Source organism: Phascolarctos cinereus, unplaced genomic scaffold (assembly GCF_003287225.1).
Source record: "Phascolarctos cinereus isolate Bilbo 61053 unplaced genomic scaffold, phaCin_HiC Scaffold_726;HRSCAF=1367, whole genome shotgun sequence".
Taxonomy (NCBI): domain Eukaryota; kingdom Metazoa; phylum Chordata; class Mammalia; order Diprotodontia; family Phascolarctidae; genus Phascolarctos; species Phascolarctos cinereus.
The window spans coordinates 304417250-304439553 of record NW_027556098.1 but is presented as its reverse complement, the minus strand read 5'-3'; the positions used below and the strand labels follow the sequence as shown (position 1 = coordinate 304439553).

The following is a 22304-nucleotide window of genomic DNA, read 5'->3' as shown; positions in this document are numbered from 1 at the left end:
ATTTTGAAACAAAGAAAGAGGGGCTGTCACCTAGTCCCCAACAGCATCAGATTATCTATTGTAGAAGTGTAGGACTTTTGTCCTCTGGTGATATAGGATAGGGACTGCCACATATTTTCCGTTCCACAGCGTTTAGTACCCAGGGCTTACACAAGGGTGCCATTTTTGCTGTCATAGTGGGGTGTGCCCTGGGGAAATCTAATGGTTGCATACTCGGTGGCATTCTCTATCTGTAGGTGCTTCACCTCTCGGGCAGATCTTGGCTGGGTACGGCTGCACACTTGGATGTCTGCATAATGCAAGCTGCTGTCCTCTGACTGAGGGCCTCGACTCCCCTCTCCAGACCTGGGCAACTCCGACACCAGCTCATAGGTATGTCCCATTGTGTCTGGGCCCTGTAGGGAATGGGAAGGATTTAGGGGACTGAGTTTTGGTTTTGTGCATTACTCCCACAGACCAGTTAAACTGATCTTCTCTTATTCTGCCTCTATAAGAACTGAACCAGCAAGCTCTACCAAACCTTGAGTCCCAGCAATCCCAATTCCCAATCCTTAATTCCCAATGCCTTGTTGGAATCCTTTTCCCAAGTGTTGGAATTAGGACAGGAATGTACTATTACATTACCTTTGTGCTCTTCTGCTGCTTCTTCTCTGTTCTTCCTCTTGCTTGACTCCCTGAAGGGAAGGGACCCAAAGGGTTAACAACTAAATTCCTGACTCAGCAATAATCCCCTACTACCACATGCTACTGGGAGGAACAAAGTTAGGAACTTTGGGGTTTGGGGGTAGCTTCAACTCTACAGACTTTCTTTATTAAACTATTTCCCCATATTGTTTCCAAAGCTTCCTTTTCTACTGCTCTTCTTAACCCCTTGCTCTCTCTAAATATACTTTTTTCCCCTCTATCCTCTCTAATTTCTTCCTCTCCATCCCCTCATTCCCTTAGTCTCCATAGAGGCCCCATTCCCAATCCCCAAGTTACCTCTTTTCTTTTTCTTGTGGAAAGATGATGGACAGCTCCTGTGATTGGAAGACACATGTCATCTGAGTGTGCACCATTCCCTTTCTTTATAACTTCTCTCACACTTCTCCTCTACCACCACCCCTAGCCCTATACATATATACACAGCAGTAGTGCTGATGATAGGATAGGATAGGGATAGAGACTAGACTATGATTTTTTTTGGTATAGGAAACTCCTGGGTGAAAGAACTTTTTTTTCAAGGTAACACCTTCTTTTCAACTTCTACTCTTAGAGAGTTGCCCAGAGCACTGAGAAGTGTCTTTCCCAGGTCGTATAGCCAGTATGTGTGTCAGAGGCAGAACTTGAACCCAGAACTTCATAACTTTGACACCATTGTACATGTTACCCTCAGTTGATAATAAATATTTATCATCATCATCATCATCATCATTCTCCTTCAATATATAAATAGAAAGATACATTGCTTCACCGACATGGGTGTACCCTCCAGAATAGATTGCAACCCCTCTTCTTCCTCTCCATGCCTTGCCTTGGTAGGTAGCGATCATGAATTGCTCTGGACAAAAACAAAAAAAAATCACCTAGCAGTCAACCTTCTGGTAATAATCTTTAAGGGTGAATAGAGCACTGGCCCTGGAATCAGGAGGACCTGAGTTCAAATCCAGTCTCAGACATACAACATGTACTAGCTGTGGGGCCCTGGGCAAGTCACTTAACCCCACTGCCTAGCCAAAAAAAAGAAAAAAATAATAATCTTTAAGGGACGCCATCTATCACTGGGTGGGTCTTTACTGGAAGGCTTTCCTACTTGGTAGGACTCCCTGTCAGAGCTTGTGTTCAGCTGACATTGCTTTTGAGAACCTGGGCCACCTTACACCATGAAGTGGTATCAGAACTGGATTTTAGTGCTATTATAATAATAACAATAATAATAATGATAATACCACCACCTTCTATGGGAAGCCTTCTTCAACCCTTCTTAATTTCAATGCTTTCCTTCGGTGAATATTTCCTTATTTATCCTGTATATAGCTTGCTTTGTATATATTTGTATGTTGAATCTCCCACTAGATTGTAACCTTCTTGAGGGCAAGGACTGTTTTTTGCCTCTTTTGGTATCCCTGGTACTTAGCATAGTGCCTGACATATAGTAGGTGCTTATTAAATGGTTATTTATTGATATTTTGATTAACAATCCTTACTGTGAACTGAAATGTGACTTTTTCCCATTGACCGCCATTCTACTCTGTGGAGCCAAGCTGAGGAAATTTACTCTCTTTTTCACAGGACACAGTATTTCAGATTTTTGAAGGCAACTACAAAGACCCTCACCTGAGTCTTTTCTTCTTGAAGGTAAACATTCCTAGTTTCCCAAGTCTGCTCACCAACCTCATCATAACTCTTCCAAAACATGCTTCAGTTTGTCAATGTTCCTCCTAAAATATGTCACCCAAAACTAAACACAATACTAGAGGTGAGATCTGACCATAGCATAGTGGGACAATCAATTCCCTTATTCTAGACTGCTATTAATGCAGTTTAGGTTTGGTGGTGCTATGTAGTTGACTCAATATTTTTGTAGAAACATATTTAAAAAAACCTCCTTTTAGTTTCTCTAGAAATATTAAGAAAACACATTTCTCTGGGCTAAAACCCTTTCTAGATTTTTCTCTTTTGGAAAGCAGGTAGAACCAAAGATAAATATTGATTGTTTGGTGGGACTCTGTTCTTCTTAGGGAAATGGATCAATGGTGATAACTAAACTTTAGATAAGATTCCCACCCACCAGAAGTGATCAGTGCCTTTAGTCACCTAAGAGTAGTGTCCCCTTTTGCATTCTAGGTTAAGATATAGATTGCAGAAAAGAAGTCTTTTTAGTCCTTAAGGGAATGGTCCAGAAAGGAACTAGAAGGTTACTGTATTTTAATATATAACATTTTGCTGGTACAAATTTCCTATAAATGTTACCTCATATCATTTTAGGGCAGAGAATCATGTCACAGGGCATGGAGGGCTACACCATTTTGGACAATTCTCTTTCCAAACTAGAAATGGCATAGATATAGATTAATATTAAATAAAATTATCCCTGGCAGACTTGAGCCTAAATCAAAAAGTACATTATTAGTATTAACATTTGTTCTTCAACATTAGCTTATAGTCACTTAAAACTTCCAGCTCTCTTTCTTGTATTGCTGTTTAACCACATCTTCATCCTATACTTTGGAAGTTGTTTTTTTAAGCCTAAATGTAGAACTTTATATTTATACTTGCCAAAATTCATCTTATTAAATGCTGCCCATTATTCCAGCCTCTAGAGAACTTCTGGATCTCAGAATTGCTTACCATCAACACTTGTAAACTTTGCCTCTATCTCTTTTATTCAGCTACTGTTGTTCAGTAGTTTCTGACTCTTCCTGGCTCCATGGACTATAGTGTCCATGGGGTTTTCTTGGCAAAGATACTGGAGTGGTTTGCCATTTCCTTCTCCAATGGATTAAGGCAAAGAGAGGTTAAGTGACTTGCCCAGGATCACACAGCTAGTAAGTATCTGAGGCCACATTTGAATTTAGGTCTTCCTGACTCCAGGCCCATTACTCAGCAACCTCTCCTTTTTTGGGGTTCCCTCCCAGGTATATCACCCAATCCAGATTCTAGTGCCGTTAATAGTATCATTATCTATGGACTCCAGGACATTCTCCTTACTTTTTCATTGAGTTTGGTGCCTTAATCAGTTTTCCTCTCTAATCTAACTCCTGCTCTTATAATATGGAACTTCAACCTACCTGTTGGTGTTCCCTTAATCAATTCAACTCCCTTGACCTACTCCACTACTCCACAGCTTAGCTACACCACAAGAATGGCTCTTGATACATTCTTCATCAGGCCATCACCCACAAGTTTCCCATCCCTGTGTTCAAGAACTATGGAATTTCTTTATCCTATCATGGTACTTTATCTTTCCATCTATCACTATGCCTTATTATTCCTAACCCGATTCTTTGTCCTCATCTTTACTTCCAATCTCTGCTTCCCTTAGGGCAGCTAGATGACAAAGTGGATAAAGCTTCCTGACTTGGAGTCAGGAAGACCTTTGTTGAGCCCTGCCTCAGACACTTACCAGCAGTGTAACCCTGGGCAAGTCATTTAAATTCTCATCCTCAGTTTCCTTCTCAGTGAAAAAGGGGATAATAATAGCACCTATCTCACTAGGTCGTCAGGAGGATCAAATGAGGTAATGCAGGAAGTGCTTTACACACCTCAAAGCACTATATTTATGCCAGTTGTTATTTTCCCAGGCCATCACTCTCCTCCTTTCCCAGTCTTGGCCCCTGGGAGAAGTATTTCAACTCTTCACTGTCTTCTGTTCAGGGCAGCAAGGTGGTACAGTGGATAGCTTGCAGGACCTGGAGTTAGGGAAACTCTTCTTCCTAAATTCAAATCTGGCCTCAGACTAGCTGTTGATCCTGGATAAGTCACTTAACCCTGTTTGCCTCAGTTTCCTCATCTGTAAAATGAGCTGGAAAAGGAAATAGCAAGCCACTCTAGTAATTTTGCCAAGAAAACCCCAGATGGGGTCATGAAGAGTCAGACATGACTCAAACAACTGAACAAAAAAGATCTTTCACTTTCAAACTCCTTGTTTCCTTTCCATTTCACTGTTCACATCTTGCCAAACTCCAACCTTGGATTACTCTCACCATCTGGCTCTTTCACTTCTATTCATGTGCTACAGAATTGGAAGAAGTCATGAAACCATATTGCCTGTATGTACATTACAAATCTCTTATATAATCTTAGCTGAGCCCTCACTATGTAGCTAGAAATTTTCTGTTGTTGAGTTGTTTTCAGTCTGTCCAACTCTTTGTGACCCCATTTGAGGTTTTCTTGGCAAAGATACTGGAGTGGTTTGCCATTTTCTTCTCTACATCATTTTATAGATGAGAAAACTGAAGCAAACAGAGTTAAGTGACTTACCCAGGGTCACACAGCTAGTGAGTATCTGGTGTCTGAGGCCAGATTTGAACTCAGGAAGATCAGTCTTCTTGACTTCAGGCCCGGCACTCTATCCACTGTGCCACCCAGCTGTCCCAGAAATACTTCTACTCTTCCCTAATTCATTCTTTGTCGCACTCACCACAGCATCTTTCCCAAACCTTCTGTTCTCTTCTACCACAGGGTCCCTTGCCTCCACTCTCTCAGCTGAGAACCTTACCTCATACTTTACTTAAAAAAAAAATCAAGGCCATTTACCATCAGTTCCCTTTTCTTCCCTCATTGTTATCTCTCATGCTCTTTAACATTCTCTCACTTTTTCCTCCTTTACTTCAATTTCTGATGAAGCTATGGCCATCTTCTGGGCAAGGCCGCCTTTTCTACATGTATCCGAAATCCCATCCCCTCCTGTTTCCTCCAGCACACTGCCCCCACTATTAACTCCATTCTGGCTCTAATCTTCAATCTCTCCCTATCTATTGGTTCCTCCTGTGCTGCCTGCAAATAGACTCAGGTCACCTTCATCTTTAAAAAATACCCTGTTTCTTGATCCTACTACCATCCTCTCTAACCATAGATCTATATCTTTTCTCCCCTTCTCAGCTAAACTCCCCACAAAAGTCATCTGTACTAAGTCACTCTATTTCCTCTCCATCTTTTTTTTTTTAAGGCAATTAGGGTTCAGTGACTTGCCCAGGATCACACAGCTAGTAAGTGTCAAATGTTTGGTCTGAGGCTGGATTTGAACTCAGGTCCTCCTGACTTCAGGGCCAGTGTTCTATCCACTGTGCCACCTAGCTGCCCCCTCTCTCAATCTTTTCTAAATTCTTTGTAATCTGACTTCCAACCTCATCATTTAGCTGAAACCACCCTCTCCAAAGTTTTTGCTAATTGAACTAATTTGCTAAATTGAGTGATCTTTTCCCAATCTTCATCCTTCCTGACCAGTTTTCTTACCTATGAGATTGTAAGTTCCGTGAAATCAGGGAAGTTTTTTGTTGTTGTTGTTGTTGTTGCTTTTTCTTTGTATCCCTGGTGCTTGGCTTAACAAATGTTTGTTGATTAATTGTATCTTAATTATATTAATAATGATAATAATATCTAGCAATTATATGGGGCCTACTATGTGCCAGGCACTGTGTTAAATGCTTTACAAATATTAATTCATTTGATCATCATAACAGCCCTGAAGTAAACAGAAGTTAAATAACTTGCCCACGGTCACACAGTCAGTGTCTCAGGCCATATATGAACTCAGGTCATCCTGACTCCAGGCCCAGATCTCTATCTCTCTATACCACCTATAGCCTATCAACTTATGTACTATCTCTGCAATCTTGTGTCATCTGCAGATTTGGTATGCACACCCTTCTTTGTCTGCATCCAAATTGTTGATAAAAATGTTGAACATGAGTGGAATAGAATTCAGAGCTATGGAGAAGGCCACTAGAGGCCTTTCTGCAGGTTGTTATCAATCAATTAATCAATACTCTGAATTTGGTCATTCAACCAGTTTTGAATTCACCTATCATTCAGACCAGGATATCTTGAATCAAACGCCTTGATGAACCCAGATATACTGTGTCTACAGTATTCCTTTAATCTGTAAATCCCTCAGGCTCATGTTCTCTGAATGCCCCTCTTTGGCAGGAATGAGCAAATGTCCTCCAGTGCACTGGCTTTTCATTTACCTGCATGACATCTCCCATCACAGCCAAGCTCAGAGTTGGTCTTGTCACTGGAAGGGCCACAGCAGAAGTCAGTGTCATTGTACGCTGTACATTGTACATCGTTTACTGGGTCTGGTGCCATTTCTACCATATAGACTTGGATGTGCTGTTTTCTGTCAGGAGATCTCAGCCTGTTACTCAGAGTCTGGCAACTGTCTCCAGAACTAGACTGAATAGGGAAGAGAACGTAGCACCCTCCAGACGGACAGGTCTTTCACACAAAAATGAGGGTGTGCTCTAGGGTTTCCAGCTAATTCCATGGACAGAGACATAGCCTCTGTGTTCCCTTTTCAGATGCCCTAGTTTGGGGTCTCTCTAGAATTCTGAGGCCCTGGAGAAACAGAAATTCCCATATTTTCCTCCCCTTGGTATTCCACTTCCCAGCAGGGACTGGCTGTCCCAAAGACATGCAAGTCAGTTAGCATTGTGAAGTGTGGATACACCCCAAACAGATTTTTCTGGAAGGTTGTTTGGTACAACTGACATAACTGAGCCCAAAATACAGTCTCGGGCAATCAGGCCACTCACTACCTGCCAGGAATGCAGCCTAACTCAGAGCTATTCTGGGATTGTCTGCCTGACTAATCCCAGGAGCCAGGAAGGGAGAGCTGCCATCCTGAGTGGAATGTCCCTGAATTCAGGGACCCCCCTGTGCCATTGTTTGGGGGAACTTTGTTCCTGGGTCTTCTACTGTGAATATTAATTTGAGACTGTCACACCCAGGGCCCAGTGGGTTGGAGTCTCCTTCAGCCTTTTCCCTAAAAGGTGAATTTCCCTCCCTTGTTCCCCACCCTTGTTTTTAATTAACAGAGAAAGCCAGAAATATTTAACCTTTACCACTTCCTCTAGAGGCACTCTGTTCATGGAGCTAGAGGGTCAGATTTGGCTTCCTGACTCAGCTGCTCTGCCCACATTGGACAACAGACTTTCCTCTTATAACTCCTTTCTGGATCCCTGGGGTCCCTGATGGAGCCCTTCTGTCTACTTCATCCCAAGTACCACTGGATCCAGGAAAGCCAGTCTAAGTTCTTCAGAGGCTATCATAGATATTTATTCTTGTAACTGAAATCCTAATCCTAATCCAAGCCACCCACATCTGGTTGACTAGCAGCCTCCCCAGAGATCTTTAGTTCCTTCTTTAAAAAAGAAAATTGAGAAAAGTTCTAAGTCAGGCTTCCAAGTCATGTTGTTTTCCCTGCTTTAGAAATCAGAGAATTTTCAACACATTTTGAGATTGCTAAATTGGGAAGATCCTAGGTCTTTATCTGCTATCCAAAGTGGATCTGAAGAATGCAGACTCTTAAAGCTATGTCTGCATTCCCTTATTTCTCCTGCACTTTCCCTTCTATTCTCAACTCTTCCACTCCACCCCCACCTCCACCTTTGTCCAGAGGCTCTCAAACATATTCATCTCTGCCCTGTCATACACAACTTCATTTTACCACAATCCATTAAATCATAGATTCCAGAATTTTAATATTCAAAGTGACCTCCCCTCTTCCATTAATCTGCTTGTGGGGAGAAGGTAAGGAAGTCAATCACAAATTATACAGGTCCATGGCATGTGATATCAGTAGTCCAGGTGGTGCCATCACCACCTTTCCCATGTGGACATTGTACAGAGATGCCCAGATCACAGAGAGAGGCCACACCCCAATTAGAAAATTTGACTAAATTCACAAATGAAAAAAAAGTAAAAGTATCTTTCACAGTATTTTCGAATATCTGAAGGATCATTTAACAGAGGACAGTAACTTTTATTTACGCTTCCTAAAGATAAAAGACAAACTGAGTTTAGGTTAGACCAGAGGAAGCACTGTCTATCTCATTTAATAATGTAAGAAAATGGAAAAAGAACGTAAAGAAGACTAATAGCCTCTCTTTTTATGGAGGCTTTTATTAAACAGATCTCTATTAGTTTGAACTGGGGTGGAGACTGACTAGCCAGGGCTAGGCCATGAAAAAAGAAGATGATCCTTAGATATGGTGACCATATTTACAGAGAGAGAAAGAGAGAGAGAGAGAAAAAGAGAGAGAGAGAGAGAGAGAGAGAGAGAGAGACAGAGAGAAAGAGAGAGAGAGACAGAGAGAGAGAAATAATCCTTTTAAAAAGCCTCATTAAAAGCACACTTTCTTTTCTAAGAATCATGACTATCCTAGAAAACGTGGGAAATATGGTCACTATACACTAGCAGGGTCTTACCATGTCCATTCATTTGATGGTGTGTGTGTGTGTGTGTGTGTGTACATGTGTGTATATAAGGATAGATAGATATGTATGTATATATGATACAAAAATAATAACAATATAATTGACATTTACTTAGTGATTTAAGATTTCCAAAGCAATTCTCATTTTCCCTTAGAAAGCCCTATGAAATACATTCTACAGAAATATTACTGCCATTTTACAGATGAGGAAATAGTTTCAGAAAGGTGAAAGGACTTGCCCATCCCTGATTGTGTAACTAGTAAATGTCAGAGGTATGATATGAACCCAGCTCTCTCCTGACTCTAAATCTAGCACTCAGTCTATACATGCATTCTACGGATATCCAAATAAGCCTCCTCCTTCTTCTTACCTCTGTCATTTTTGACATTTCCCAAAATCTGGTTACCTTAATTATGAAGAAATATGGGGTGAAATGAGGAAGAGGAAGAACAGGAGTGAGAAAAAGCAAGAACCACCAAGCTTTGATTTTCCTTCCTAGGTCTGACCAGGGAGGGACTGACTGGAATGCGCACAGTCAGTTTCTGCCTGTTATGGAGACGGCTCAGCCCCAGAACACCAACTCACTGTTTTCTCTGGGCTCTCCCAGGAAGTCAGCCCAGCAGCAGGTGCTGGGTGGGAGTGGGCACAGGCGCCAGGAGGTGCCAGGCACAGGGAGGCAGCAAAAGCCTGTCTCCCCGCTGGCTTTCTCTGGCAAGACACTGGTGCCTCTTGCCCAGGCTGAGGCGTCCCTCTCCCCACACAGAATGATAATCTCCTTCTGCCCACTACTCACCAGCTTCCCCCACAGCAGAGCTGGTTTCCCATGGTGCTCTGTCCCCAAGGGTGCTTTTCCACATAAAAGGAATGTGCATTTCCTGGTTTCTTGTCCAGCCACAAGCGGCTGCTCCCAGAGAGCAGTCCGTCAGCGTCAGGTTTCTCGCCCTGCACAGGGAGCAGGATGACTTTCCTATGCCACCTGCTGGAAGGATAGTCAGGTGGGCCCATTCCCAGACTGGAGAGGAGGAAGCAAGGCCACACACACACTTGGCTGGCCTCAGGTGGGAATTGTGTCACTCTTGAGAGTTTGGAGCTCCTTTGAGGAAACCTTATGCTTTGGACTACACATTCCCATGCAAAGAAACTTGAGGTGGAATGAGGTGTTAGCTTCCAGTGCCTGAGGAAGTGTTCTCCACCCTATAGATGATGCCTCTCCGAAGGGAGAGCTTGGCTTGCTTAGCTACCTTTTTGAGGCAAACGTACCTTGTTTCTCAAACCCCAGATCTTAAGGCAAGGCACAAGCACGGAACACATGTGTCCTGAGGTCTAAAGTTTAAAGACCAGGGTTGATTGGTGTATATATAGTTGAAAGATGTGGCTTTGGAGTACTGAGGTTTTGTTTTGAAACCTGGCTCCTGTGTTACCAGCTCTGTGACTATGGGCAAATCACTTAATCTCTCTAAGCCTCAGTTTAATCTTCCATGAAATAATAATTATAGCTCACATTTGTATATTGCGCTAAAGTTTGCAAAGAGCTATACGTATCTCTTTTGATCCTCACAAAGACCCTGTGAGCTTAGGTGCTGTTATTATTCCCATTTTAGAGCTGTGGAAATTGAGGTTACCCAGTGTCACTGTGACTAAGACAGAATTCGAACTCAGTTCTACTGAGCTCACACTTAATTTCTCCGAGCCTGATTTCTCATCTGTAAAGAGAAGAAAATCATACCTGTTCTATTCTATGACTGAGTCACACATAGGTGACCCAGGGTTGATTGAGGGACAAAAGAGACAATACATGAGGAGAGCACTTTGTAAACTATGCAGTACTACAACTACTCGGGTGATGCTTTATGCTTCTCGGTGTTCTCTATGATGGTTTTCATGATGTTGTATTCACTTAGTAAGAGTGTTCGATATTTTTGAGTAAAGGCATAACTAGGGGAGAAGAGCATTGATGTTAAAAATAGCTCCAAGTCAAGGAACACTATGAACTCTGAGAACTGACGTTGGGGGTCACCCAGACAGCAACAGAAAGGCCCGTGGCTCCACCCCACCTTTTCCAGATTGACTTTACATTAAGCCCCCTCAGTCCGACTGGCTTACTTGCTCTTCCCCACACGTGTCATTCTATCTCCCCCTTCCATACATGTGAAGACTATTCTCCAGGCCTGAAAATCTCTCCCTCCTTCCTTCTAACTTTTGGAACCTCTCGCTGCCTTTAGAGCTCAGATGAACCGGTGCTACTCCCTACCCAAGGCCTTTTCTGGTCCCTTGATTTGTTAGTGCTTTCTCTCCTTCTCCCCTACAAATTATATTACGTTATATTTTGTATTTAATTATATGTGAAAATATTGTGTTCCCTAGTAGAATGTAAGTCCTTTGAGGGGAGGGAGTGTTTTATCTATATCCCCAGCACCTAGGAAAATGCTTTGCACATAGTAGGTGCTTAATAACTGCATGTTGGATTGAATTGAACGATAGCAGGCTGGAACACATTACAAATGAAGAACTGAGGAAAAGAAGGAGGGTAAAGGATATCATCAGACAAATGTATGACCAGAAAAAACAGATGGGCTGGCCAGTAACAAGAGCAAGGGATGACTGTTGGACAGTCCTCAGGTTTGATCGGTATCAGTGCCAAGTGTCACTGTGACTAAGACAGGAGAAGACCCTTAATCCACTGTATGGAACCCCTATTAAAGATTTATAGGAGGGCAGGTACAAGAGTTGCATAGGACAAGGAAGTATTTGTGGAGGGGTCCCCAGCACTGGTGAGGTCACAGAACCTCCAGCTACTGAAGAATCAATCTATCACATTAAGGTACCTACTATGCTAACCTTCTCACCAGTATTTACATTTTAACTGGAGACAATAAATTGGTTAATTAATTTCTAATGGAGAATTTTCAGCTCTCAATGACAGGCTGGTGGTAGAGAGAATTTGGGGAAAATTGTTGGGTATCTATTCAAGGACCGAACGAAGAATGTCTAGGGGCCCAGGTTCCCAAAGCTATCCTGTGCACTCAACAGTTTCCCTTTCCCTGAACTTTGGGCCTCCCTCAACGCTACTTCCCCCAAAAAAAGCAATAACCATCCTTTCTGGACACACCAACCCTGAAATACGAACTTGGACACCACCACCCCCTTCTCCCTCTCTCTATATGTTTGGTCCTTTCCTTAAAGTGGTAGAAATAGTGCTAGAAGTTGATGGAGCAGTTTGATTCTTGCTATGGGATATTTCATGAATTAGAGTGAAATACTTTCTCCCCAGCCTGAAAGAAAGGGTAGGAGTCTATGTAAAGGTGCTGGATCACTTTGAAAGACTTAGGACTCTGCCTGACACAGTGATCAGCTCCAGAGGACCAGTGATGTAGCATGCTATTTATTTTCTGACAGAGAGGTGATGGACTAAAAATGTAGACTGAGCCATACATTTTTGGAAGTGGCAAATATGGAAACTTGCTTTGCTTAACCATGCATATTTATCACAAAGCAGGGGAGGTGGCAGGGAAATAAAATAAATGATTATTAGTTGAAAAAAATTATAAGTTTATGAAAATGCGTTAGGAGCAAAAAACCTCGGGTTTTAGTCTCAGCTCTCCCTCTACCTACTTGCATGACCTGGAACAAGTCACTTTTCCTTTATAGGCCTCAGTTTCCTCATCTGTAAAATATAGGTGTTGGTCTACATGAACTTTAAGGTCTCATCCATCTCCAAATTTAGGATTTTAAGTCTCTGGGTCTCAGTTTCCTCATATACAAAATGAAGGATTAAGTCAGATGATCTCTAAAAACCCTTCTAGCATCATGATGTATGACTGCTATGGACACTTTGGGGCACAAGGGTGATTGTGGAGGATGATTCCTTGCTTAATGCTTTTTCATTCATTCATTCATTTGTTCATTCATTCATTCATTCCAATATTCGTGCTCCCTGGGTGTATTCAGTCCCTTGAATGTAAGAACTCTGTCTAGTTGATAGAAGTAGGTGCCCAGGAACTAAAGGACATTGCTCTAGACAGCACTGCATAGACAAAAACATGTTCTTTTCTTTTCCCCAGACTCATCCCAAGTTCTACCTTGAAAAATCCAGACTGTCTGGAGACCCTTGTTTTTGTATCTCTAATCACCAGCCCAGACAATGCCCTCTGGCTTGTTTGGATGGCACAGTCCTCATCCCCTACCAGGATCACTCTGGCTTTTGTTGTATTGTGAGAAAATCAGAGCTAGGAATCTGATTAGGAGTCAGTGCCAATGCCCGGCTGTAATCACAGCATCCAGCTGTGAGCTTAGTCTGGCGTTGAGCTCAGCATATCCAAATTCTGAGCACTCTGTCCAGCCAGGAATTCTGCAGCCCTCGTCTAGGACTTCTTTCCTCACTCTTAGTCTTATTCTTCAGGCTATAGAATAGGGAGAAACACAAACAGGGCCCTGGGATTTAGATTTATTCATCTCTACCCACAGCTGAATGACAAGGCTATCACATGTTCCAAGGGACCAAACTAGATAGACATTCCACTCTGGATCATTATTATTCTCCCCCCAACCCCGCCATACCCTCGCTCCATCCCCTCTCCCCTTCCCCTTTTCATTCCTTTCCCCCATGAGATATAACTGTCTCTAAGCTGGTGGGCAGCTGCTCTCTTCACCATACAGCAGTAGCCCTTCCTGTAAGGTAGAAAGGAACTTGCTTGGTGCCAGGTTTGGGATACTCAGAGTCCCATCAAGTCTCCCTCCCCTTCTTCCTCCTGGTCAGGAGGCCTAGGTAACAGAGAAATGTGGACCTCATTAACCTCTGTGTCCAAATGTCTTCCTCCCCGTGGAGCCTCCAGATGAAGAATGCCGTCATGGGAGAGTGCAGCCCTAATTCGCCAGGGATCGACATCAGCAGGCAGGACATAGGTACGGCAGAACTCACGAGAAACAAAACCATGTCGATCCAGGCGCTGAGGATGCCGGGCAGACACCTCCAGCAGGTTGTCCACGGTCCTCACTGTCACCTCATCTGGGGTAAAATGACTCACATCCAGGAAGGCCTGGAACTTGCCTTCACTAAGACGGAGCTCCGAGGCCCCTGCTCCACTGCTTTCCCCAGCTGGAGCTGCACGTGGTCGGACATAGTAGCCATGGTACAGGGTGGGAGTCAGGATTTCCTCTGGGAGCAAGCCTAAAGGGTAGATAAACAGAAAGGAAAGATGAGGTAGGCAATGGGGATGTGACAAAGGAAAGAAGTGTAAAAGGAGAATGGAAAGTGAGAAGAGAAAAGGTACAGGGTAAGACAGGAGGGGAAGAGCAAAAGGAAAGTGACGTGCCAAAGAGAGGGAAATGCATACAAGGAGAAGAGTGGGAGTAAAGAGAAGGGACCACATATTTAGAGCTGGAAAGGGATCACAGAGGCCATGGAGTCCAACCCTCCTCGTTTTTTTCAGATAGGAAATTGAGGCCCAGAGAGTGGTCTAAAGTTACACTGGCAACCACTTCTTCATTTTTGCAGACAAGGAAACTGAGGCACAGAACAGATGACTGGACACATAGGCAGCAGGGGACAGGGTCAGATTTGCCTCTGACTCCAGATTTGCCCCTTCACCCCAGTGAAATGGAGAGACGGAGAGGGAAGATACAAAAATTATAATAAATAGGATGGGGGATTGGAGACAAGGGAAAGAAGAAAAGTTGAAGCCAAGATGTTGAAAGAGAGAAGGTACCAGTTAAGGACTGTGACGGCTATCTGTCCAGTAGGGTCCCCCTGGGTCAGATGACTGTAGTGGGGGGCCAGTAAGGGAATGAGGCAATAACCCAGATAGGAAAAGTCAGTCTTGGATGAGAGATGATCAGTCTCAGGAGGTCAATTTAGTTCAGGTTGGGGGGGGGGTGATGGTTAGTGTGGGCTGGGAGATCAGCCCCCCAAATCAATGGAGGTAGGAGGAGGGGGCGGCGTCAATCCTGTACCTTCCCCAAATCGTTGTTCACCTAAGCGGCTCGGATTAGCGAACTCGTACTCGGTGGTGGCCGGGTGGGCGTGTGGCACTGAGCGACCCGACATGGCCTCAGATGGACCTTCAGCCACGGATCAACCCTTGTGGACACAGCGGGCCCCTCCTGCCAGGATGAATAGCCAGTACTCTGGAAAGGACCCCGGGAAGGCTGGGGCTGGGGCTGGGGCGGGGTCGACACTGCCCAAAAATAGTACAGAGCCTTGGAGGGAGTGGGGGAAGGGAAGCTTTGTGGATTGTGCCTTCCCTCCCCCTCCAGTTCCATCTCGGATCTGGTTGCTCAGCTGTTCAGCTGTTCAGCTGCTCATCTGGGTTGAGTGAACTGGATTCGGGTCCAAGGAGGGCAGGAGACTCATCCTTACCGGAGTCTTCCCAAACTCTTGCCTGCTTCCCAGATGACAGCACCCTAAATCCTTTTGCATCTTCTTAAACCTAATCTGCTAGTCATCTGAGAGCCAAGTATCAAGTATCATTGGTTCAAACTAGATGGAATCTTAGAGGACATCCTATCCAACCTCATTTTTACAGATGAGGAAAGTGAGGCCCAAAGAAGTGGAGGGATTTTTTCGCCCAAGGTCACAGGAATAATAAATGTATGTGGCAGGATTCAAACTCAGGTTTTTCTCACTATAAAACCAAGGTACCATCTGCTATACCAGACTGCTTCTCAAGGTGTTATGGCAGTCTCATTCCTTTTCAAAACCTGGGTTCTAATCCATGCTCTGCCATCCTTTTTATCTAAAATTCTGTAATTTTATAAGCTTGTTTTTCCCCCACCACCACCTTCTACCCTATTTCCTTTCTCAGAATCATTGAAGGACAAAAGTCCTTTCTGGCTAGAATGGTGTCAAGGACTCCCCCTTATTCCTCCCTTCTACCTAGGGCAACACAGAAATGTCTAGACAATGACATAGTTGTGACCACTGGTCTTCTTTCTCCAAGGAGTCACAAAGAGTTAATGTCCTTGGGACCCAGCCCAGGCAGATTCCTTCCCTGCCAGTCTCTGCCTGGGCCCAAGATAGTTGCTGGCCTGATCCCCCTGGCATGTGAGACTATAGTGGTAGGGGGAAGGGCAAGCTGCTTGGGATTCCTGGCTCAGCCTTAGCAAGAGGGAGGGAGAACCAGTGTTGAGGGATAGCGGGTTGGGGGGGGGGTGGAACAAGGGGCGGGGAAAGCACCCATATTTGGAGGCCAGGACTAGTCACTTGCCAGCTCAGACATGTTTGTGTTTCTCTTTTCTTAGCTTGGTGAGTACTGGGTGTGTGTCACAGCCAAATCCCCGATCACCAGTCCTCCATGAACTGGGATAATAAAACTCCTGACATCACCATTCCAGAAACTTCACGGGTGCTGGGTATATAAGAGCCTAGCTGGAGCCTGGGCTGAAGGAGCTGCCCAACCAGCCGTACCCCACAAACTTCTCTAGCAACCATGGACATCGCCATCCACCATCCTTGGATCCGACGACCCTTCTTTCCTTTCCACTCACCCAGCCGAATCTTTGACCAGTTCTTTGGAGAGCATCTGCTGGAGTCCGACCTCTTCCCTACCTCCACTGCCCTGAGTCCTTTCTACTTTCGACCTTCTTTCCTTCGAACACCTAGCTGGCTTGAGACTGGGCTCTCAGAGGTAAGTCTTCCCTCTGTCAAGCAAGGGGCAGGTTCTTTGGGCATCGCTTTCTTAGTGCAATCCATCTCTTTGAGCTCATGGCTTCAGCTTTCCCAACATACGCATCTACAGAACAGATGTCTAAAGCATCTGTGCCTGGTAGTGTAGAAAGATGAGGTCACCAACAGTTTCTCAGCGAGTCTGGTCCAGTTTATTTTAGACTCTCTGTGAAGGACAAGGTCAAAATATCCTATTAATAAAATCCTTAGGACCCATTGAGGTCATCTTATTTGCCCCCGGGGTTCTGGGCAGTCCTTAATTTGGCTTTAAGAGATAGGAGTTACTTTTTTGCTTTAAAGTATCTAGAAAGAACTAGCCCTAGCATTCTTTGATCACCTGTTCTGGTTCCTTATAGCCCTTTTCTGATAATTTTTTGCTGGTTTTATTTTAGTTGTATATGTTTTCTTCCAGGATTGAGAGGCCCCTGACCTTATTCTTAGCTTCCCGGTGTAAGACCATAAAAAGCAATCTTGTTTCCCTCCTGTCTGTCAACCTCCTGGCAGTGATTGTTGGGTTTCTTTGGGTTAAGAGGGAGTATTAGTCTGGGCTTAAATGTAAGGAAGGGAGTAAGGCCATCTTTTTAGTTCTTAGCTCAGATTCTGGACCCCTATTGGAGACTCGGGCTCTCTACTCTGCTTTGGAAGAGGAAAGAAGAGAGATGAATTGATTAGGTTGACAGATAAGAGCTGTGTCACAAACAACACCCTCATTTAAAAATACTGAAGTATGAGTAAACAGGAGCCCATGAGGCAGTGGGCAAGGGCATTGAAAGGGCAAGCTGGATGGTTTCTAGATTAAGTGGGTGGGAAACTTGGCAGTCCTGAGGAACAGGCAGAAGAAGCCTTTGTTTTTACAGATAAATATCCTGGGGCTTGGAGGTTTGCATCTGGCAAAATGAGAGGGGTGGGGTAGGTTGTGAACGTGAGAATTATAACCCGGCCCATCTTTTGTTTAGTGTAGATGTACTGTGGGCATCTTGGCTCACACTTTGGGCATCTTTAAGGATGTCCTGGCTTCTCCTCAGGCCTATAAGATCAGTTAAGGGTTGGTGGCCAAGGCTCCCATGAGCCAGAGGGCTATGATTTTGTTTTTTTAAGGAAAGGTATTTTCCCAGGGGGTGGGGCAGAAGGGGGGAGGGAAGGGAAGGAGAAAGAAGGATATAGGTTTTCGGATGTGTTTTATCTTGGCTTATCAATGCCCCCTACAGAGAGAGAGAGAGACAGAGACAGAGAGAATATCTTAACTTCCTTGTCCTTCCCTCTCCTGAACTTTCTCTGATATCTCTAGATGCGACTGGAGAAGGACAAATTCTCAGTAAACCTGGATGTGAAGCATTTCTCTCCAGAGGAGCTCAAGGTCAAAGTGCTGGGCGATGTGGTCGAAGTTCATGGAAAGCATGAAGAGCGTCAGGTATCTGGCCTGCCCCTTATTGGCAGCCTTACCCTACCCCCTTGCTTTGAATAGTCACTCTTCTGCTGTGTCTAGGGGGAAGGAGGAATTGCTAAGGGGAGGGGGGGAAGAAGGGGAGAGAGAAGAGAAGGATTCCTGAAATTCTTAGAGCTGGGGGAGTGAGTATATCCCAAGTAGAAACCCATCATTCATTCCACTTGGAATTCATTCCTTCTCTGAACTTCTGGTTCTAAGTTTTAGAGCCGTATTTAACTCCCTGAATGCTAAGACCATGTGAAAATCACCAGAGAGGCCACTTCCTAATGAAGTTTTGAAGGGTCAGAGAATATGAGGGGCTAGCCCAAGGCCTTGTCCTTTGGAGCCTAAACTCTGGTGCAGTCTTTCCTTATTAAGAAATAAATATCAATTCCTGGAGGTTTTTGATGCACCTTCTCTTCTGTTACCTGGTGACTAATCCCAAACTCTAGGCATTGTGGCAAACTGCATTCAACATACCCCAGTCCATTTCTGCCCAAATGTTTTGGGTTGGAAACAAGGGAGTGCTGGTAACAACCAGCTCTCCAGAAGAAAAAAAAATGTATGTAGGATGCATTTTAAAATTTAATCTGCATTACTAACACTTTTTCCTATCACTTTCTTAAGTCCAGGCAAGCAAAAAAAGAAATCAAGCCCTTATTTGTAGATGTAAAGACTCACACTAAAAATTTTATAATCAGCTCTTAGGAGCTGGTTCAAGTGGGCTCCAGCATACCCCTGGGTTGGAATGATATAAAATCAAATTAAAGATATACAGGTGGAACCCGTCGGTTCTACTTGTTCTCTGTCATTCCCAGTGCCAAGCAGACCAGATGAGTTGTAGCTTTTGTCTGTGGTTCAATACACCAAGGTTAGCCCTGGGAATCCTAAATTCAACTAGGCTGTTGGGTGTGATGATCTAAACCCCTAAGGAGATCTCAGAAACAACCCAATCCACCATGGATTTGGGGATTGAGGCATATTTGGGTTGGTCCAAACCTCCCAGTACTTCTGCTGAAGGAGTAGCATACCCAGGGAAATCTTGCTTGATTCCAGTCTGAATCCCAAAACCAAACGAACTTCCCAGAAGTGCTTCACATACCTACCCAGTACTCAGGGGCAATGAGGAACAAGGGGGAGGGGGGATGTGTGTGTGAAAATGTGACTAGGTTATGAGCAAGTGGTGATGCTGCTCAAGTGGTTTCTCTTCTTGTTCCTCCCTCTCTTTCCCTCTTTCCCTTTCTCTTTCTACCTTTGTCCCTCCTTACCCTGGACCAGGATGAGCATGGCTTCATCTCCCGGGAATTCCATAGGAAGTACCGGATCCCAGCTGATGTGGACCCACTCTCCATCACCTCATCTCTGTCATCTGATGGGGTCCTTACTGTGATTGGACCAAGGAAACAGGCCACTGGCCCTGAGCGCACCATTCCTATCACTCGCGAGGAGAAGCCTGCTGTTGCTGCAGCCCCGAAAAAGTAGAGGCCCCTATCCCCTACATTGTGTTTTCTATGGCAGGAAAGCTCTTTCACCAGTAGGGGTACGATCCCTTATGACTGGTGCCAATGCTAATGTATTTATGCTGAGGGCAGAGCCCAAATTACTAGGCCAATAAAAGGATTCAGCAACAAGCACTTGTCTAATCTTTGAATGTCCGCGGTATCTCAGGATCCTTGGTAGAGGCTCCTCTAGTTACCTGCAAAGAACGGGTATAATTATTACCCTGAGTTTCAGGGATTTGCACTTTAATTTGTAGCTAAGATTTTCTAGTTGATCCAACAGATCTACATCCGCTTATCATTCACTAAATTCAGTAAGCACCTTATTAAGCACGCATTTAATGAGCAGAGCACTCTAGCAGTGTTAGGTGCTAAGGGTAATACAGAGATAAATAGGATATAGTCCTTGCCCTTGTGAAACTTAGAGTCTGGTAGGAAGGAGATAATATATGCCTACATAACTATAATACAAGCTAGGACACAATGAGTTGCTAAGTCAGGTACAAAGAAAGTGCTCCAGAAGGTATGGCGCAGAACATTTTCCAGCTAGGTTCGGTCTGAGAAAGTTTCCTGGAAGAAGTAGTGGTTGAATGTGTAGAATTTAAAGAGGTAGAGGTGGTATTGGTGGGCATAAACATTGAAGTGGGAAATCACAGAGGTGTATGGGGTCCTGCAGTGAGTAAGCATGAGGACTTGAGAGGCCATATCCAGCATTTTTATAGTCAAGGAAACTGAGGCCCCAGTTTGCCTGGACCATACATGATGATGATGGGGATGATGATTATAATCTACACATCTTTTACTTTAAAACTTGCAAAACAAAACTTATGCTTATTGCTTTCTTTGACCCTTAAGGCAATTCTGTGAAATAAGTACGACAGAGGTTATTATCCCTTTTTCAGAGGAAGAAACAGGTTCAGAAGGGTAGACTTTCCCACAGTTACATAACTAGTAAATCTCAGAGGCAGCTCATGGCAACCGCGAGTCCAGAATTCTTTCTGTTATTCTATGGTGGGGCAAAAGGGGCTAGGTTTATCAGACGGTGCCAAGTTGTCTTTCTAGTTTTTTAAAAAAGTGATAAATAGGACCTCAAAAATTATCTCCCAGTCTCTCCTGACTATAACCTCTAAGTAGCTGTTGTCTTTGTTGTTCATTCTTTGTTTCATGGAGGACCAATGACATCACAGGGTAATGTCTTGATTCTTATGTGAAGTGGATTTTAGTGAGGCAGAGTTGTACAAAGTCATCTGCCTCACTCTCTCTTCCAGAGTCATTGAAGTCCAGTATCAGGACAAAAATCAGGGACAACTGGTGATGGCCCAGGATGCAGTGGATGACCTTGAGTCTTGGACCTTGTCTATCCAAGCTTTGAGCACTCCACTGCTCCTACTTCAGTCACCTTCATGGCTGTTGAAACAAATTGTTCTTATCTGCCCATTCCACCAGGGGAAGTCTTCACATGCTTGGAGTAGACATCCCCAACTCATCACCAGGTTCGAGACCTGTCAGTTACCCTCAACCTGGTTTAGCCCATCTGCACAGACAGTTTTACCAGGGTGTGGCTGATGAGCATGCTACAGTTACTTGGAGGCACAAGTGAGAATTGGGTGACAGGTGTACACCAAAAGTGGATGTGCAGCCTTGAAATGGGTTTGGCAACCCTCGTATCAGAAGTGCTAGTACTCCCTGAACACCCTATACACACCCTAAATAGCTCTAAGGAGCTACCTACTAAAGACATAGTGAATATGCTAGAAGACTGAGGTATTCTGATCTTTCTTTTCCATCCTGAGAGTGCAGATCACAAGCTATCCATGACTAGCTTGAAACCAATTGATTGTTCTTCTTCATGTCTTTCCATAAATTCTCCATGGTGGGTCCATTTGATGGGGGAAATGAGAAGCCAACTTCCTCTGGATCCCTTGACTGGGATATCAGTGGAGCACATGGGCTATCTACCCCTTACTCTCACTATGTGACTTGTCTAATTCCTATTCTGGTTGTATATCTCTCTGATGACATCCTCTATGCCACTTCTGCTCAATTTTTTGTTGACAGTATTCTGCAGCCTACTCATGCTCTTCATACACAACCTTTCCACCACCCTTTGAATGATACTCAACTTTCATTCTTCAGAGACTAGAATATTCCATGGCTTGGGGCCATACAGCATGACTAGAATTATATTGAGGTTAAAAAAAAAGAGTCTTTGTTTCAGGAAGAAGCGTGGAGTCATTAAAAGCACTGCACAATTTTCCAAATATAATTCGGCCCACTTGCCTCATCTGACTTAATTCTGGGCCTATCCTGCTTTCCATTTGTAGTGTGTGTGCAAGATGTATGTACTGATAGATCAGTTCTGTAGGTTGTCCCATTCAACTCTATAATTATGATTTAGGCCAGCAATTCTCAAAGTGTGGTCTTGGAGGTACCCAAGAGCCTTTCAGGGGATCTGCAGGTCAAACCTATTTTCATACAAATATTAAGATGTTTTAATTTCTAATATGATAAATATTGATAGATATAACCCATACAAACAAAGTTCTTTGGGTTCAATAAAAAATAAATTAAAAAGTTTAATTTTTTAAAAAGTCAATAATTTTTAAGAGTTAGAATATTCCTGAGACCAAAAACTTTGAGAAGTATTGATCTAGACATTGTCTGTCTTTCATCCACTAGGTTTTTCACATGTGGTTAAGTAGTCCAAAATCTTTTGAGTGAACTATGAATCTCATTTAGGAGGCTCTGCACTGTTACTTTTACTTGCTGCAGTCAACACAATTTCATCTGCAAATAA

At 43.8% G+C, this 22304-nt stretch overlaps 3 protein-coding genes and 1 long non-coding RNA gene across 5 annotated transcripts; 2 read left to right on the top strand and 2 right to left on the bottom strand.

Moving 5' to 3' along the window:
- Positions 1-146: 146 nt before the first annotated feature.
- CUNH11orf52 (chromosome unknown C11orf52 homolog) lies at positions 147-9880 on the bottom strand. The gene is made up of 4 exons (XM_020989778.2): positions 9716-9880; positions 982-1019; positions 625-674; positions 147-395 (listed from the first exon to the last, which is right to left on the bottom strand). Exons 1-4 carry the CDS (start codon positions 9745-9747, stop codon positions 147-149), a joined length of 369 nt encoding a protein of 122 aa, XP_020845437.1. The 5' UTR covers positions 9748-9880.
- Positions 287-13824, top strand: LOC144458200 (uncharacterized). 2 transcript variants are annotated; one of them, XR_013487762.1, is made up of 3 exons: positions 287-372; positions 2272-2337; positions 13748-13824. It is a non-coding gene; the product is annotated as an uncharacterized LOC144458200 (long non-coding RNA). The 2 variants fall into 2 exon arrangements; XR_013487763.1 differs by having other exon boundaries at positions 13679-13762.
- HSPB2 (heat shock protein family B (small) member 2) lies at positions 13507-15060 on the bottom strand. The gene is made up of 2 exons (XM_020989777.2): positions 14872-15060; positions 13507-14089 (listed from the first exon to the last, which is right to left on the bottom strand). Exons 1-2 carry the CDS (start codon positions 14963-14965, stop codon positions 13635-13637), a joined length of 549 nt encoding a protein of 182 aa, XP_020845436.1. The 5' UTR covers positions 14966-15060; the 3' UTR covers positions 13507-13634.
- Positions 15061-16132: 1072 nt separating this feature from the next.
- Positions 16133-19639, top strand: CRYAB (crystallin alpha B). Its single transcript, XM_020989782.2, has 3 exons — positions 16133-16544; positions 17871-17993; positions 19287-19639. Exons 1-3 carry the CDS (start codon positions 16347-16349, stop codon positions 19488-19490), a joined length of 525 nt encoding a protein of 174 aa, XP_020845441.1. The 5' UTR covers positions 16133-16346; the 3' UTR covers positions 19491-19639.
- The last annotated feature ends 2665 nt before the right edge of the window (positions 19640-22304 follow it).